Here is a 16,499-nt window from a genome sequence, read left to right as displayed (position 1 = left end):
TCAATCAGAGTGGGTCTCTAGACTTTGCCCCACCCTTTTCCATGTGGGAGCCCCCAGCCAGCAGCAGGCACACCTGGGGGTGATGAGGCAAAGGTGGCTGAACCTGATGGAAGTCTTTCTGAGACATGGAAAGACAGATGCCTGATGACATCATTTTAATCCCCTGGGTACACACAGACACACACACACACACACACACACACACACACCTGAAGCTCACTGTTCCCTTAAGGTTTTAAAGTACATGAGCCAATAAATTCTTTTCTTTTGTATAAGTCTGTTTAAATTGGTTTTGGCCACTTAACAGTGATGACTAATATATATCTAATTAAAAGGTTATAGGTACAGTCAAAAGAATAGTTTGTAACAAAAAAACGCAATGTCTATAAAAACACAGGGAAACATGGAATGGTAGAAAATATTCCTAAGTGAAAACACCAAAATGGAAGGTTATAGCTCTGCAGACAAATGAGGGAGTTGAGAATGAAAAAGAAAGAAAACTCAGTGGGTTACAGGAAAAATCTATTTTACAATGCAACCTTGAAGAAGGCTCTCCAGTAGGCAGTAATGCCCAAAGCAAGAAAAGCTCAGGAAGAAAATTCTCCAGCAAAATAACCAGCAGCTGTCAGCCTTGACTGGGGCACTATTTTCTTCCCTTATTACTTTCCTGAATTTTAAAAAGTTGTGCTGAACGTCCATGCATGACTTCTAAAATAGGAGCTGAAACACAGAAAAGAAAAAAAAAAAAGATGTAAGATGGGTGAACTGGGAATTAAGAGTCCTTACAGGTTCCAAGGTCCTGAGGAGCTCCAAGAACTTGCGCTCAGTGAGGAAGACAGAGAGGCCCCTTCCTAATGCGAATCTGGTTGAGCAGGTTCCAGTGACATCCTTTTTTGTGCAAACCTCCAGGAACTTCTCTGGCAATTACTGCCCAGGTCGGGGAGGGGAAGGACAGAGAAGGGCAACCCGAAGGAGAACACAACATATCCTCCATCCCTGGAGCCCTTGTGTCTGATGTCAGTACTTAACCTAGAGCCTGGCGTCAACAATGCAAGAGAGTAAGCGTGAGGGGAGGAGATGCTGGAGTCCAGGGAGTGAGTTACTTGCAGGAAGGAAGAGGGGGGACCAACTGACTCCCACTAGCAGACAGTGTGACACTCACCAGCCCCTTGTGGGCCTGCCAGCTGGTAAGTCTCCAGGCATTGCTTCTGCCAACCTTGCCCTCCCCCTCCCTGGTCCCCTTTGATTCCACTCAGAGACCCCGAGCTCAGTTGCCTTCATCTTCCCCTGTCACCTGGGATCCAGCTTCCCCACACGTGGCTGGAGGCAGAGGCACAGTCCCCATGGTTCCCTCTGAAGAGCTCACAGGCTTTTTTTCTTGCAAGAGTTTCTGGGGGAAAAAAAAAGCCACAAAAACACCAATCAGAGTGAAGCTACTGGGGCAGCTCAGCATGGAGATCCAAGCCCAGGCTCCTAGGTCAGGCTTCCCGGCTGTCATTCTGATTCCCTCCACCTTGCTGCAAGCGTTTGGCAAGTTATATAAGCTCCTTATGAACACTGCAGTCTGGGAGGTTAAGCAGCAGAAATGTATTTTCTCATAGTTGTGGAGGCTGCAAGCCCTACATTCAGGTGCTGGTCGGTTGGGCTCCTGGTGAGGACGCCTCCTGGCTTATAGACATGGTCTTTCCTCTGTGCCGGTGTAGGCAGAGAAAGAGAGTCCCCCTGTGTTCCCTCCTCCTCTTATAAGAACACCAGTCTCCGAGGATTACAGCCCCAGTCCTACAACCTCATTCCACCCCAGTCACCGCCCCCCAAAGACCCCAGCGACAAAACGTCACCTTTGGGCTTAGCACTTCTGTGTGTAAAGGTTAGGGGGATACATTTCAATCCCTAATGCTCCCTTGGACTCAGTGTCCTCTTCTGTACTGCTGGGAAGACCCTCTTCCCAGTACAGGGAAGTCAAGAAGCATTGGCGGATGTTACGTAGCAACTTGGATGGGAGGGAAATTTGGAGGAGAATGGGTACATGTGTATGTATGGCTGAGGCCTTTTGCTGTCCACCTGAAACTATCACATAGTTAATTGGCTATACTCCAATACAAAATAAAAAGTTGTTTTTCTAAATAAAGGAAAGTTAAAAAACAAAAAGAAGAAGTTTTGATGGGAAAACAGAAGGCATGACAGGTCTATCCAGAACAGTTTCAAGATGCACTTGATGCCATTTGGACCTCCAGGGCCACCAGACGCCCCACATCCTCGGGAATAGGCAGGCAAACTGTACACACACTGGCTTCCTCATGACCCCTCCCACAGGCCCCAGCACCCATACACCCAGTTAAAGCTTTCCCCCCGCTCTGTGCCACCCACGAGGGACCGCACAGCCTCACCCTCTGCTGCAGGCTCTCGTAGCGCTGGGTGAGTTGTGTCAGCTGCCTTTCCAGCTCCCGAGCCTGGGCCCTTAGCCCTTCCGCAAGCTCTGTTCTGGCTCCCTCCTTCAGCTGCTTCCAGTCCTTGAGGAGGGAGGCCAAGTCCACGCTGAGGGAAAAGCCAGCCTTCGCACTGCCCAGCAAGCGAGCCTTGGTTTTCATCACCAGCGTGGTACCTTCGAAGGCCCTTTGCACCTGCCTGCTCCTTCGGGCTGAGACCTGGCCAGTGGTCAGGAGGTGCTTGGCAGCGGTGGCCAGGCGTGGGTGGGCCTTGGTGATCTGAAAGGCATGGATGCTCTTCTGAACATCCTCGATGGTGCTTCTACAATTCTGAATCACCTTTCCAGCGGCCGTGATGTAGTCCGTCCCGGCTCGCCTGACTTTTCGGCCACGGGAGGGCATTAGGCTACCAACCTGAGCTTGGGCTTCTTGACTGTGAAAACGTTCCAAAACATTGGTCAAGATACTGGTGACCTCCCCTGCTGTCCCCAAAACTCTACCCGCAGTGGAGAGCACCAGGCTTCCCCCTGCTGTTGCCGGAGCAAGGACTAAGCCCAGGATGCTCATGGCTCTGGAGACCACGGTGATGGAATTGGCCACCACGCTGGTCTTGGTGAGGGTTTTGTGTGTTGTGTCAATCTGATGTGCAAGGGCATGGAGCTTCTGGATGTCCACGTCCAGCTCCCCTTTCAAGTTGGGAAACTCTTCCAAAAATATTCTTTCTTCAGCTGACAGGTCACTATCTTGCGGCTTCACATCATCACACGGAAGAATGTCATCCGCGTCCCTGTGGATGAGTGAAATAAAGATTTCCAGTCCCCCGGATGGGAAAGCCAAATTCTTAGCCAAGCCCACGTGCCAGGAGCCAGTGTGAGGAATCCCACCCATGACAAGGTCATGTGGAGAGGCCTGATGGGCAAGGCGAGTCAAGCCTCAGGGTTTCCCCCTGGAATTTCCTGAGCATGTACCCCCCAAACCAGAATCTGTCTGCCCTGTTGTATTGTACTTTTCCACTCTTCAGACACACTCTAGATAAAGTTAACTCAGGGCTTTAGTCTTCTGCATTTGAAAGGGATGTTTCGGTTCAAACCCCCTCTGATAACTCTCTAGCTTGCCTAACAGGTTCCCCTAGACTTTTTACAGCTTGTAAATTGCTTACAGCCCCCCAACCGTGAGAGGCACAAAGCTTAAAGCATCTTAAAGATACAGAGCCTTTTCTAAAGAGCTAAAAATCATATTGGTGACAGATTTCACTGTTGACTCAATGATTGCTGCCAGGCCTCCATATTCTTTATCTTTTAGGCACCTGAGAAGATATTAATCAATGTAATCAGGATATGGAAAAAGGTATATAGTAGTTTTGATGTTAGCAACACTAGACTTTTGAGTTAGTTACTTTTCTTTTGTTATAAATCACTGTACTCCTTTTACTTGTTATAAATTGCTGTATCTTTTCTATATAAGAATGTAACTATTTAGCACTTTCTGAGAGTGGCACCAGACTTTTAAAAAAACAACACAAATAGGTCTTCTGGTTGAAAAACCCTTATCAGAAAAAAGGCTGTAAAATGTTAATTGGCCCTTTTGGCCAGAAGATGATATAAATCACCTAAGACTTGTGTATACAGTATGCAGAGAGAAAAGCCTGGTTTTGATAAAAGTCTGGGCTGCTAACGCTGCATAATTTTGTCTTACCCATTGATCTCTATGTACAATCAAAAAGGTATAAAAGGCCTTTCTAGACAATAGAGGCCGGGCCAGTCATTGGAAGGACTAGTTTCCCCCGTGTCTCCTCTTTACTCTAATTTCAGGCTGAATTCCCATCTGGGGCATGGAGGCTCACCATGTCTATTTACTTGCCCCGGCTTCTAAGATCCACACGAGAGGGAGCCCAAGGTGGGGCACCCCCCGCTATTCAAGAGGACGCCGGTGGCCTAACATAGATGGTGCAAGCTCCTTGTCTGAAGCTTTATTAGTTCTCCACGTAAACCAAGTTATGCAGCCTCTTTTCTCCACTAAATTCTCCTACTACACTATTTCTTCCTAATCTAATCTTATATTTATAAATAAATAAGTTTTTTCCTCGCCTACTCCATCTCCCCTTCAAATCACCCTGGGTCCACCAGGGCTGGACCCTGGCACCCACATGGTTTCTGGATCTTCTTGCCACTCCAGACTTCACATTCTCCTTGCATCTTCCTAGCATCTCTGTTACCTCTAACCCAACTATTAATAAGAAATGTCCCAGAACATCGTTAGGAGCTGCTAATTTGCTTCAGAGAAGAAAGATGTAAGAGGGGCATCTGGAAGGAAATGAGAGAAATGGAGCCTTGGCCAAAGGGATGGAGGAAATGGATTAGCGCCAAGGGACCTTTTCAACCTTGTTCAAAGAGGCTATGAAAATGTAACTGAGGTGGGGCAGTGGCCGATGCTAAGATCCGAGTCACGATCAGGAACCTGGGACTAACTGGGGGCAGGGAAAGGTCTGAGGAAAGTAGGAGGAAGAGGCGACCAGGTGCTGGGCGGGAGGTTGGGAGCCCTGTACACGCAGGGGTGAGTCAGCGGGAAGGGGCACTGTATTGCATAGTGCATCCTTCACTTTGATGCGCTTGAACTCGGTTACTCTGCTGTGCCTTTGTTTCTCTCAGGAGTCACACACTGAGAGGGCTGAGATAAATGATCACTAATGTTCCGAGTGTTCTCCTTGGCACCGGGTTGGCTTTCCTCCCTCTCTTAAGCAGACTGATTCTTCACGGAAGAAGTCAGGGACAAGAGGACCCCTTCCCCGGCCCTCCCCTCTCCGTGTCCTTAGGCAGTACCGAGGGATCTTCACCGGCTCGGCTGAGTGTGGCCTCCATGCAAGAGCAGTCTGGGGGGTGAGGAAGAAAGCCTGCTCCCTCAGGTGCTTTCCTCAAGCTCAGGGCCCTGGGTGCAACTCCTTCAGGGCGAGTTGAGGAGGCCAGGTGAGGCCCACAGGAGGATATCAGAGGCAGAAGGAGCCCTAGGGAAGATCTAAGCTTCCTCCTTTACTTTTCTGTGGTGGAAGCAGAAGCCCAGATGGAACGTGAAAGTGTTAGTCACTGAGTTGTGTCCAACTCCTTGGCATCCCGTGGACTGCAGCCCACGAGCCTCCCCTGTCCATGGGATTCTCCAGGCAAGAATACTAGAGTGGACAGAGGAGCCTGGCAGGCTACAGTCTGTAAGGTTGCAGAGTTGGACAGGACTGAATGACTGAGTATGCACGCATCCTATGTTAGGCAGCAATGCCTCCTGACACAGAACTACAGTCTAATTCTGTTACACATATGTAGCTCACCTAATTCCCTCAGGAGACACTGGCTGATGGCCTATGTGGGGGCTGGCGAAGCTATGTCTGCTGGTGAATGCATGCTGGAGCTTAAATTCATGAATGAGGCAATGTTAAAGGGCTTTTTTGGTGATACATTAACCTCACAGAAGTGACGTCCAAGGGGGCAGTTTCTGCCCTCGGAGTCCTGTTGCCCAGGGTCAGGTACCTAACAAGAACTTGACTTGTGCTCCAAAATAGTGTAAATTGTGGAATATTTTTCTCCCAGGGACATATCTTCACATACATAATGACCAGTGAGAAGGCAGGCCTCATTCATGGCTGTTCTCCTGGAACACATTTGTCACATGTCGTGAGAATGCCTAAGCATTTCTGTAGAAGTTGCCCTTTCCCCAGGGACACAGGGCTCTGGATTACCTTCGCAAACTGACACCGGTCTTGCAGGCTTTCCCTGCCTACCTGTCCAGCAGGTTCTGTGGCACCAAATCCATGCTCATTTTGTCCATGGGAGAATGAGAGCTGTCACCACGATTCAAAGGATTTTCTGGGTGAAGACACAGGAAACAAGTTCCATGAAATAGTATGAAATTCAAGTGTGGGGACTTCCTTGGCAGTCCAGTGGTTAAGTTTCCGTCCACACTTCCAATGCCGGGGACACAGGTTCAATCCCGATCAGGGAACTAAGATTCCACCTGCTATGAGTTATGGACAAAAAGATTTTTAAAACTTCAAAAAAGAAACTCAAGTGTGGAGGGATTTTAGATGATGCGAAATCCAAATAATAATAAGACATAAAGGACTAAATATTTGAAAACTGTTGTTTTTACATTATATGTTGAGGTGAGCTTCTATAGGATAAGTACACAAAATAAAGTCCTCAGTTTCATACATTTTGATGTCACACATCCGAGTCATCACCACCCAGATCGAGATAAAGGACAGATGGTTTCCTTAACCCCAACCCAGCCAACATGCACCCCACCACATGGGTGATCACTACGCTGATTTCTATAACCTTTCATTTGTTTGCCTGGTCTTGAATTTCATGTCAATGGTGTCAGTTCTTTGGTTTCTTTCTCCCAACACAATGTCTGTGAAATTCTTTCATGTTGTCGTGGTTTTAAAAACATTCAGTAGCTTCAAAAAATGAGAGGGCTTCCCTGATGGCTCAGTGGTAAAGAACCTGCCTGCCAATGCGGTAAACACTAGCTCAATCCCTGATCGGGGAAGATCCCACCTGCTAGAGAGCAACTAAGGCCGTGTGCCACAACTACTGAGCCTGTGCTCCAGAGCCTGGGAACTGCAACTTCTGAAGCCCGCACGCCCTAGAGTCTGTGCTCCGCAACAAGAGAAGTCACTGCAGTGAGAAGGCCCCATTAGCTGCAGCTAGAGCTCTCGAAGCAATGAAGACCCAGCACAGCCCCAAATAAATAATGCTAGAAATACACTACAAAGCAAATGTCGAGCACTTGGGAAGTGGAGGAGCTCCGTGTGATTCCAGTTAGGTCTCGGGCAGTGGATCTCCATCAGGGATGAGCTTTCTCCCCAGGGGATAGTGGTGATGCCCATAGACATTCAGCGGTGGGCGTCAGGGGACACTGCTCCTGGCACCTAATAGGTAGAGGTCAGAGATGCTGCTAAACACCCTACAGTGTGCAGGACGGCCCCACAGCAAAGAACGGTCCAGTCCAAGCTGTCAGCGGTGCTGAGGCTGAGAAACCCTGGAGGAGCCCCAGCCTTTCCCAGCAGCTCCTGAAAGCTCCCCCATTTCCCCTATTATTCCTACTAAATGAAGAGCTAAAGTGACAGCAGGGAGCCCTTTGGTCCTACCAGGTCCCATCCTCTCACTACTGACCTTCTCTCGGGAGATGTCAGAGGATGTTATGTTGGGAGAGGGATGGAAATGATGGGCGAGGATTAGAGAAGTCATTTTCATATGAGAGCTGATATGTATGATACTTTCTTTGTTGCTTGGGGAGCCTTCAGCTCTGCTGTATTCTGTCCCTTCCCCTCAAACCAATTCCCTCATATACACCATTGATGTCAGAGAAGTTGGATACTCTGGAACACAGCTTTGAGATAATCCCCTTAATCTTTATCACCAACCCCTGCCCCTCAGACTCCCTAAATAAGCATACAACCCAAGAAACATTGCAGGTGGCAATTTTGAGACAATTCCTCTGGCATCTTTTCCTATAAAGATGATACTACTAAACCACTCTTGTAGAGAACAGCTAGGGAAATGCCTTGGCCCATGATGTCGCCTATGTTCTGGGGTCCAGGGCCTCTCTCTCTCTCTGTCTATGATCCAGGGGTCCCCAGCCAATGGAGGGGAAGATGCAGTTTGGTTGGTCTAATCACATGCTTAATCATGTTTTTATTTAAACTTCAAATGACCTCTGAGGGAGAGATTTCTATCCCAATTTATCAAGTAAAGAAACTGAATTTCAGACCCGAGCTGACACTAGGAGCTGGCCGGATGGGGATTTGAACAGCATGGGGGTTCCTGACAGTAACTCTTTTTCCCAAACCAACTGCAGGGGCAACCTCTTGGGCCCATTGTCCTTTAGAAGTGAGGCCGCAGAGCAGCCCTCCTCCTGGGTCTCCTGGCCCACCTGCTCTCAATGAAGCACTCACCGTGGCCTCAGGTCCCAAGGGCCTGCCTTCGTCTCCCCTCCAGGGGTCTCAGATCCAGCGGAGGGCTGTGAGCGTCTAGGCTGCAGGAGGGCAAAAACACAGAGCAGAGTCTCCAGCTGGTCTTGCTCATCATGGGAAAGACCCGAGGCTCTGATTGCAAAACTGGATTCAAGTTCAGTGAGGCAGGCACCGAAGTGTCAATGCCAAAGCACCACTTGGGGAGGGGGGCGTGCGGTGGGGGGAGACCCCCCCAGGGCTTATTGAGCAATGGCTGCACTGTTCCAAGAGCAGAGCGAGGGTGCTTACGTCCTCCAAGGACTCTGAAGTCAAGCAGACCATCTGGAGCTGTGTCACTGTGAGCCGCTTTCTCAACTGCCCTTGGCCTTGATTCCCCGTCTGTGAAATGGGTATTTAGTAAAACAGCCCCTGTGTCAGAGAGCCAGAGTGAGGAGCCCCAAAGCAAATGAGGCAATGCCCAGCGTGGAACCAACACCTAACAAATGCGTCCACGGTCCTGCCATGAGAGCGCTCACCTGCCCTCCGAGGAGGGGGTCAACCTCAAAGTCGAAGACCTCTTTTCTGTGACTGTGAAACGCAAAAGGCTCTGGAAAACAGAAACGTTTTTTCATAGTTCATTTGGTGGTAAAATGACCCGAGCTGGAACAAGTGTATAGTTTTGATGCCTCCACCTTCTATTGAATATTCAGTTTCTCTGCAGAAATATACCTAATGTTTGAACAAGGAGGGTGTTTGGGGCTGATCTCAGGGCTATGTATATATATAACTGCATTTATTTGTTTATTTGGTTTCGGCTGTTCTGGCCTTCACTGCTCTGTGGGCTTTTCCCTAGTCTAGCGAGTGGGGCTCCTCTCTAGCTGGGGTGCATGAGTGGCTCGTCGCAGCGGCTCCTCTTGCTGAGGAGCACGGGCTCCAGGCACATGGGCTTCCACAGTTGCGGCTCCCAGGCTCTAGAGCACTGGCTATGCAGTTGCGGCTCATGGGCTCAGCCGCCACGCAGCATGTGGGCTTCTCCCGCCCAGGGACCGAACCCTGGTTCCCTGCATGATTCTTTACCATTGAGCCACCAGGGAAGCCCCGGTCTCAGTGTACAATAACCCATGTTGTGTTTGGACCACCCCTCGGGTTCTCAAGCTTTCAAGATGCCCTGCAGCAATAACCATCAAAAAACTTAAAAATAAATAAAGGTTTAAGACTTATGTGTTAGTAGCTCAGTTGTGGCCGACTCTTTGCGACCCCATGGACTATAAAATTACATAAAAGAAAAAAATTTGATTAATTAAATAAAGGTTTATTACTTACAAGACCTGGGGTGGGGGGGTGGTTAAGAGGGGAATGGAGAAAAGACAGAACAGAAGAGCCTGGGGTTCTGCTTTTACTGGGGTCAAAGGTGGGGCCCTGAGTCTTCAAGGGCTCCCTCTTTACTGGTAAATTTAAACGTAAGAGGGGAAATTGAAGGCACGGGAGCAAGTGACCCAAATGGTCAGTGATTAAAATCAACCAAGAGCTCTAAAACCAAGGGGCCTCCATGGGGAAGGCAGCTGGCTTTTTATCGAGTGCTGAGGCTACCAATGTGTTTATTCAATATCACCATCTTCGAAGCAGATGCCTCAGCAATAAAAGATTAAGTCAGGCTCTTGCATTACAAACAACAAAAACTCCCAGGTTTAGGGTTTACTCTACAAGAGGGCTTCAGGGGGTGTTACATAATATATAATATCTGCACCTTTCCAGAATCCCCCAAATTGGAAACTGAAACGCTTCTGACCCCTTTGATTTGAGACATGGGATTGTGGTCCTGATGCTCCCTCCCATTTCACAAATGAGGAAACTGAGAGCTCAAGAGGGTGGGGTGGCCTGCCCCACGGTCATATAGCTAAGAAATGACAGCCCCAGTTCTAGACCCTGTGCCTGTGGGAACAGCCTTTTGGGCAGTCATGGGCTGAGATTTGTCCATGTGTGTGTATGTGTGTGTGTGTTCACACACCAGCTGGAACCTAGGGCTGTGTGATTTGTTTACATTTATACGCCCAGAGGTCCCAGGCCCTCTCCTCAGTACCCCCTGAGGCCACGCTGGGGGCTTTGCTTTGTTGGGGGGCGTGGTGGGGAGTCCACCCAGCCAGGCTTGGTCTGCAGGATGGGGACTGACTGCTTTTCCTGGGCCGGTGAGCAGAAATGAGAAGCTGGAGGGCCCTGAGCTGGGACTCATGGGGACTCCCTGGTGTCCTGGCCTCCCACACCTGGAGATGCTCTGACCTGAAGCCATCCTGGAGGTGGAACTGACCAACCCTGGGCCACCGGGCCATCCGGGCCTCCCTGCTGTTTCCCTGGCAACACACCAGGCGCGGCTTCTCCTCAGTCCTGGGAGCCTCAGGGACTGGCCGGCCATTGGACTGAGGGCAGCAGGGTGTGTTTGCTACAGTGGTTTTTATGAAACCATAGCCCTAAGAGACGCTGGATGAGCCAATTACCTGTCACCTCCAGGAAACCTGCTTCTCTGGTGGGACAGAAAGCACACCCTGTAACCCAGATGAACATAAATCAGTTCATTTCCTTAAACTCCCCTAACCATCTCCAACTTGCTTCAAAGAAAAAACCTCCATCTCTTGCATATGAAACACAATCTTTTCGGCAACATTTTCTTGACAACCATGGGTTTGCAGCAGAGAAAGAGTTTACTCACAAGGCAGCCAAGTGAGGAGATAGGAGAATGAATCTCAGACATGCCTGCCTAAAGACAATGGGCTTGAGATGTTTACGGGATAAAGAAGCAGGGAGATGGGAGGCAGAGGAAAAGGTGAGGTGATCAGGGTTCTGTGCAAGTGTATCTGAGTCACATCCTTCTCTGGGGGAGTTGTGTTCTAAAGTGGTAGCTCTTAGTGTGATCTGAGGGTATAGTTTGATGTCAAAAGGTTGTTCTTTGAACACCTGAGCAGGTCCAGTTTTAGGGTAGGTGGTCCCTACACTCTTAGCTGGCTTGAAACGGACCAGAGTCAACCTTAAGTTCTTGGAAAACAACTTGAGCCCATCTACCTATTACTACAATGACCCATACGCAGACTTGTCTCCATAGGGGGGTTAAGAAGTCAGAAAATAATTAAGGTGAGCCTGGTCAGGGAAGGCGGGTTACAAGCGGGGGAGTTTTTAACAAGCTGTTCTTACCTCCTGTTCTGCAACGCAAGCTCAGGAATTTCTTAGTCACCAGTTTCTATTAACTCTAATGGAGCACAGTTTCAATATGGGTTTTTTAACCCTATCAGGCATGGTTTCAGAGTAAGTCATTTGTGGGTGAGTATTCGGCAAATTCAGGCCCCAATTTCCTATCAGGGCATAAAAAAAAAAAACAAAAAAACCTCAACTGAGTAAATGTAAGGATCACATTGGCTTTATGCACCAATTCATAAATTAGGCGGTGCCCCATTTAGCAAATAGAAGCTGAGCTGAATTGTAGAAAAGGAAAGGTTTCTCAAGGGGGAAAGAGATAGAAAAAGGAAATTAGTAGCAGAGAATGAGTGCATTGTTTCAGGCAAAGCGTACCTCTTAAAGGGAACGGAATCACCCCACCAGGCTGATTGATGACAGGTCCCCTTCCTGGGGAGTTGATGCTGCAGTTAGGGTAAGTGCTAAGTCTTGCTTTGCCATTGTGAGTTTAACCTGAGTGACTCCATCTGGGGGCTACTGTTTCCCTTTTTTAAAAAAATTACTCATTTACTTATTTTTGGCTGTGCTGAGTCTTCACTGTTTTGCTAGCTTTTCTCTAGCTGCAGCAAGTGGGGACTACTCTCCAGGTGAGGTGTGTGGGCTTCTCATCGGGTGGCTCCTCTTGTTGCAGAGCACGGGCCCTAGGGTGCAGGGGCTCAGCATCTGCAGCTCCCAGAATCCAGAACGAGTGGGTGACGGACAGGGAAGACTATCGGGCTGCAGTCCACGGGGTGGCAAAGAGTCGGACACGACTGAGCGACTGAACTGAACTGACTCTAGAACTAGGCTCAATAGTTGTGGTGCACGGGCTTAGTTAGTCACTCTGGGGCATGTGGGATCCTCCTGGATCAGGATCGAACCTGTGTCTCCTGCACTGGCAGGCAATTCTTTACCGCTGAGCCACCAGGGAAGCCCTTCTGTTTCCTTTTAACAGGGGCTTTTCCCTTCCCGAAGTTTGCTATGCCCTAGGTGGCATCTGGCTGGAGGTGCCTGTGTGGTCTCTCTGGGGTCTGGCTGCCTTGCATAGAGGCCCCCTTTGCCCGACCCTCCAACTGGGTGCCTGCTGCCTCCTGCTGGTGAAATACCCCCTGGCATCTGTCTGCCGGCTCCCTGGTGCCAGCCTGGCTCTGAGGAGCTGTAAGCTTCTCAGCCTTTCCACCCCCAGCATCCAGCCCACCCTGAGACCAGGCTCCTATCTCTCTGTGAAGTCCTTTATCCCTCAGCCTGTCTCCCAGGCCTCACTCAGGCCTTGGGGGCTTCAGTGGGAAGACTGGACTCAGGCCGGGGAGGCAGGAGGTGTTTCAGCCCCTCTATCCACCTAAACAGCAACAGCCTCCTTACTGCTCTCAGCCACGCCCTCCACACCCCAAAACCCATTGGAAGGTTTTATACCACTTATGCCAAGTTTGAGCACAATGGGGGAGAAACTGCAGGTGATTTCTTCCTCTGCCTCGTTCCCTCCCATTCCTGGAAAGCTACTCACTAAAACAGGACTGGAAAAGGTCAGTTTTCATTCCAATCCCAAAGAAAGGCAATGCCAAAAAATGCTCAAACTACCGCACAATTGCACTCATCTCACATGCTAGTAAAGCAATGCTCAAAATTCTCCAAGACAGGCTTCAGCAGTACGTGAACCGTGAACTTCCAGATGTTCAAGCTGGTTTTAGAAAAGGCAGAGGAACCAGAGATCAAATTACCAACATCCACTGGATCATGGAAAAAGCAAGAGAGTTCCAGAAAAACATCTACTTCTGCTTTATTGACTATGCCAAAGCCTTTGACTGTGTGGATCACAAGAAACTGTGGAAAATTCTGAAAGAGATGGGAATACCAGACCACCTGACCTTCCTCTTGAGAAAACTGTATGCAGGTCAGGAAGTACCAGTTAGAACAGGACATGGAACAACAGACTGGTTCCAAATAGGAAAAGGAGTATGTCAAGGCTGTATATTGTCACCCTGTTTATTTAACTTATATACAGAGTACATCATGAGAAACGCTGGGCTGGAAGAAGCACAAGTTGGAATCAAGATTGCCGGGAGAAATATCAATAACCTCAGATATGCAGATAACACCACCCTTATGGCAGAAAGTGAAGAAGAACTAAAAAGCCTCTTGATGAAAGTGAAAGAGGAGAGTGAAAAAGTTGGCTTCAAGCTCAACATTCAGAAAACGAAGATCATGGCATCTGGTCCCATCACTTCATGGGAAATAGATGGGGAAACAGTGGAAACAGTGTCTGACTTTATTTTTGGGGGCTCCAAAATCACTGCAGATGGTGATTGCAGCCATGAAATTAAAAGATGCTTACTCCTTGGAAGGAAAGTTACGACCAACCTAGACAGCATATTCAAAAGCAGAGACATTACTTTGCCAACAAAGGTCCATCTAGTCAAGGCTATGGTTTTTCCAGTGGTCATGTATGGATGTGAGAGTTGGACTGTGAAGAAAGCTGAGTGCCAAAGAATTGATGCTTTTGAACTGTGGTGTTGGAGAAGACTCTTGAGAGTCCCTTGGACTGCAAGGAGATCCAACCAGTCCATCCTAAAGGAGATCAGTCCTGGGTGTTCATTGGAAGGACTGATGCTGAAGCTGAAACTCCAGTACTTTGGCCACCTCATGCGAAGAGTTGACTCATTGGAAAAGACTCTGATGCTGGGAGGGATTGAGGGCAGGAGGAGAAGGGGATGACAGAGGATGAGATGGCTGGATGGCATCACCGACTTGATGGACAAGAGTCTGAGTGAACTCTGGGAGTTGGTGATGGACAGGGAGGCCTGGCGTGCTGCGATTCATGGGGTCACAAAGAGTTGAACACAACTGAGCAACTGAACTCAACTGAACTGAAATCATGTTCAACCCTCCCGTACCCTGAGGACTTGTCCTCCCATTCTTATTCTTTGGGAAATGAAGCACAAGATTTAGCCACTGTTGAACAGGATCGGGGTTGAGGGGAGAGGAACAGTTTGCAAATAAAGGGAACTATGCATTGGGGGTGGAAAAGGAAATGGCAACCCACTCCAGATTTCTTGCCTGAGAAATCCTATGAACAGAGGAGCCTGGCAGGCTACAGTCCATGGGGTCACAAGAGTCAGACACTACTTAGCAACTAAACCACCACCACATGCATTGGGGGGTATTTTTAAAAATATCCTAGTTACGCTTGTCAAACACTTAGAGAATTTCTACTGTTAACGAAAGTTAAAGATGTTAAAGTGCTAGTTACTCAGTCGTGGAGTAGCCTGCCAGGCTCCTCTGTCCATGGAACTCTCCAGGCAAGAATACTGGAGTGGGTTGCCATTATTTTCTCCAGGGAATCTTCAAACAAGCAAGAAAAGAAACCACAACATTTTTACTATAGTGACCTAACTGGGAATCTGTTTCAATTGGTTTAAACAGATTAAACCAATCTGTTTAATCAGCCAGATTGCAGGAAATCAGAATTTCCTGGACACCTTCCCTTGGCCTGAGCTTCCCTGGTGGCTCAGATGGTAAAGCATCTACCTACAATGAGGGAGACCCGGGTTTGATCCCTGGGTTGGGAAGATCTCCTGGAAAAGGAAATGGCAACCCACTCCAGTATTCTTGCCTGGAGAATCCCACGGACAGAGGAGCATGGTAGGCTACAGTCCATGGGGTCGCAAAGAGTTGGACACAACTGAGCAAGCTTCACCTTCCCTTGGCCTGAGGCCTGGCCCCTTCATTGTGGCTGAACCATTATCGAGTTGAATATCAGACACTTGTCTGAAGGTATGATTTTATTAAGTCCTTTGAACTGCAAGCAACAGAGACTGATTCTTGAGCTTGTTTATTTATTCGTTTTAATGCTTGATTCATTCCCTTTATTTACTAAATCTTAAGGGGACATGAAATAATTGCTTTAGAATATTACATAATCACTCATTTAAATCAAAAGCACAGCAGGGCTCATTTTTACTTATGTATTTATTTATTGCTTATTTTTGGCTGTGCTGGGTCTTGATTGCTGTGCACAGGCCTTCTCTAGCTGAAGAGAGCGGGGCCACTCTCTAGCTGCAGTGCAAAGGCTTTTCATGTTGCAGAGCACAGGCTTTAGGGCACACGGGTTTCAGCAGTTGCGGCATGTGGGCTCAGTCACAGCAGCTCGAGGACTCTAGCAGAGCTCACTTAAACTTCAGAATCTTTTGGAAGGCCTCTGGGGCAGCTCCAGCCTCAAAGGTACATCTGGACCAGCAAGGCTGGGAGAGACCAGGAAGCAGGCAGCCTGGTAACTTGTCGGGGCCTCGGGACTGATGCACAAGGCTGCTTCCATCACATGACTCGGCCACTTGTCCCTCTCTTCCGCTCCAGTTTTGTGTTCCTGAGGATCTGATTGGCTAGCTGGTGTCACATGGCCATCCCCTGTGTGCTGGGGTGTGTCTTAGTTCCTTTGGGCTGCTGTAACGAAATTATGCAGACTGAGTGGCTTGTAAACAACATTTGCTGCTCAGTCTGGAGGCTGGAAGTCTGAGGTCAGGCAGCCAGGTGGTGAGATTCTGGTGAGAACTAACTTCTCACTTGCCCTCACGTGGCGGAAAAGACCAGGGAGCTCTGTGGGGTCTCCTGTTGTTGCTGTTGCTTAGTTGACAAGTCATGTCTGACTCTTTGCAAGTCCGTGGACTGTAGCCCACCAGACTCCTCTGTCCATGGGATTTCCCAGGCAAGAATACTAAAGTGGGTTGCCATTTCCTTTTCCAGGGGATCTTCCTGACCCAGGGATCAAACCCGAGTCTCCTGCATTACCAGGCTATTCTTTACCACTGAGCCACCAGGGGAACTTGGGGTCTCCTTTACAAGTCTTCCTAAATGAACAATGCAGAGAAATAGAGGAAAGCAACAGAATGGGAAAGACTAGAGATCTCTTCAAGCAAATTAGAGATACCAAGGGAATA

At 48.7% G+C, this 16,499-nt stretch overlaps 1 protein-coding gene across 1 annotated transcript; it reads right to left on the bottom strand.

Moving 5' to 3' along the window:
- Nucleotides 1-1,267: 1,267 nt before the first annotated feature.
- APOL6 (apolipoprotein L6) lies at nucleotides 1,268-6,224 on the bottom strand. Its single transcript, XM_068971483.1, has 4 exons — nucleotides 6,193-6,224; nucleotides 2,388-3,213; nucleotides 1,624-1,689; nucleotides 1,268-1,390 (listed from the first exon to the last, which is right to left on the bottom strand). Exons 1-4 carry the CDS (start codon nucleotides 6,222-6,224, stop codon nucleotides 1,268-1,270), a joined length of 1,047 nt encoding a protein of 348 aa, XP_068827584.1.
- Nucleotides 6,225-16,499: the final 10,275 nt, after the last annotated feature.

The sequence above is a fragment of the Capricornis sumatraensis genome, chromosome 4 (genome assembly GCF_032405125.1).
Source record: "Capricornis sumatraensis isolate serow.1 chromosome 4, serow.2, whole genome shotgun sequence".
NCBI classification, from domain to species: Eukaryota; Metazoa; Chordata; class Mammalia; order Artiodactyla; family Bovidae; genus Capricornis; species Capricornis sumatraensis.
Note: the sequence above shows the minus strand (reverse complement) of the source record. Positions and strands in the feature narration are given on the sequence as shown.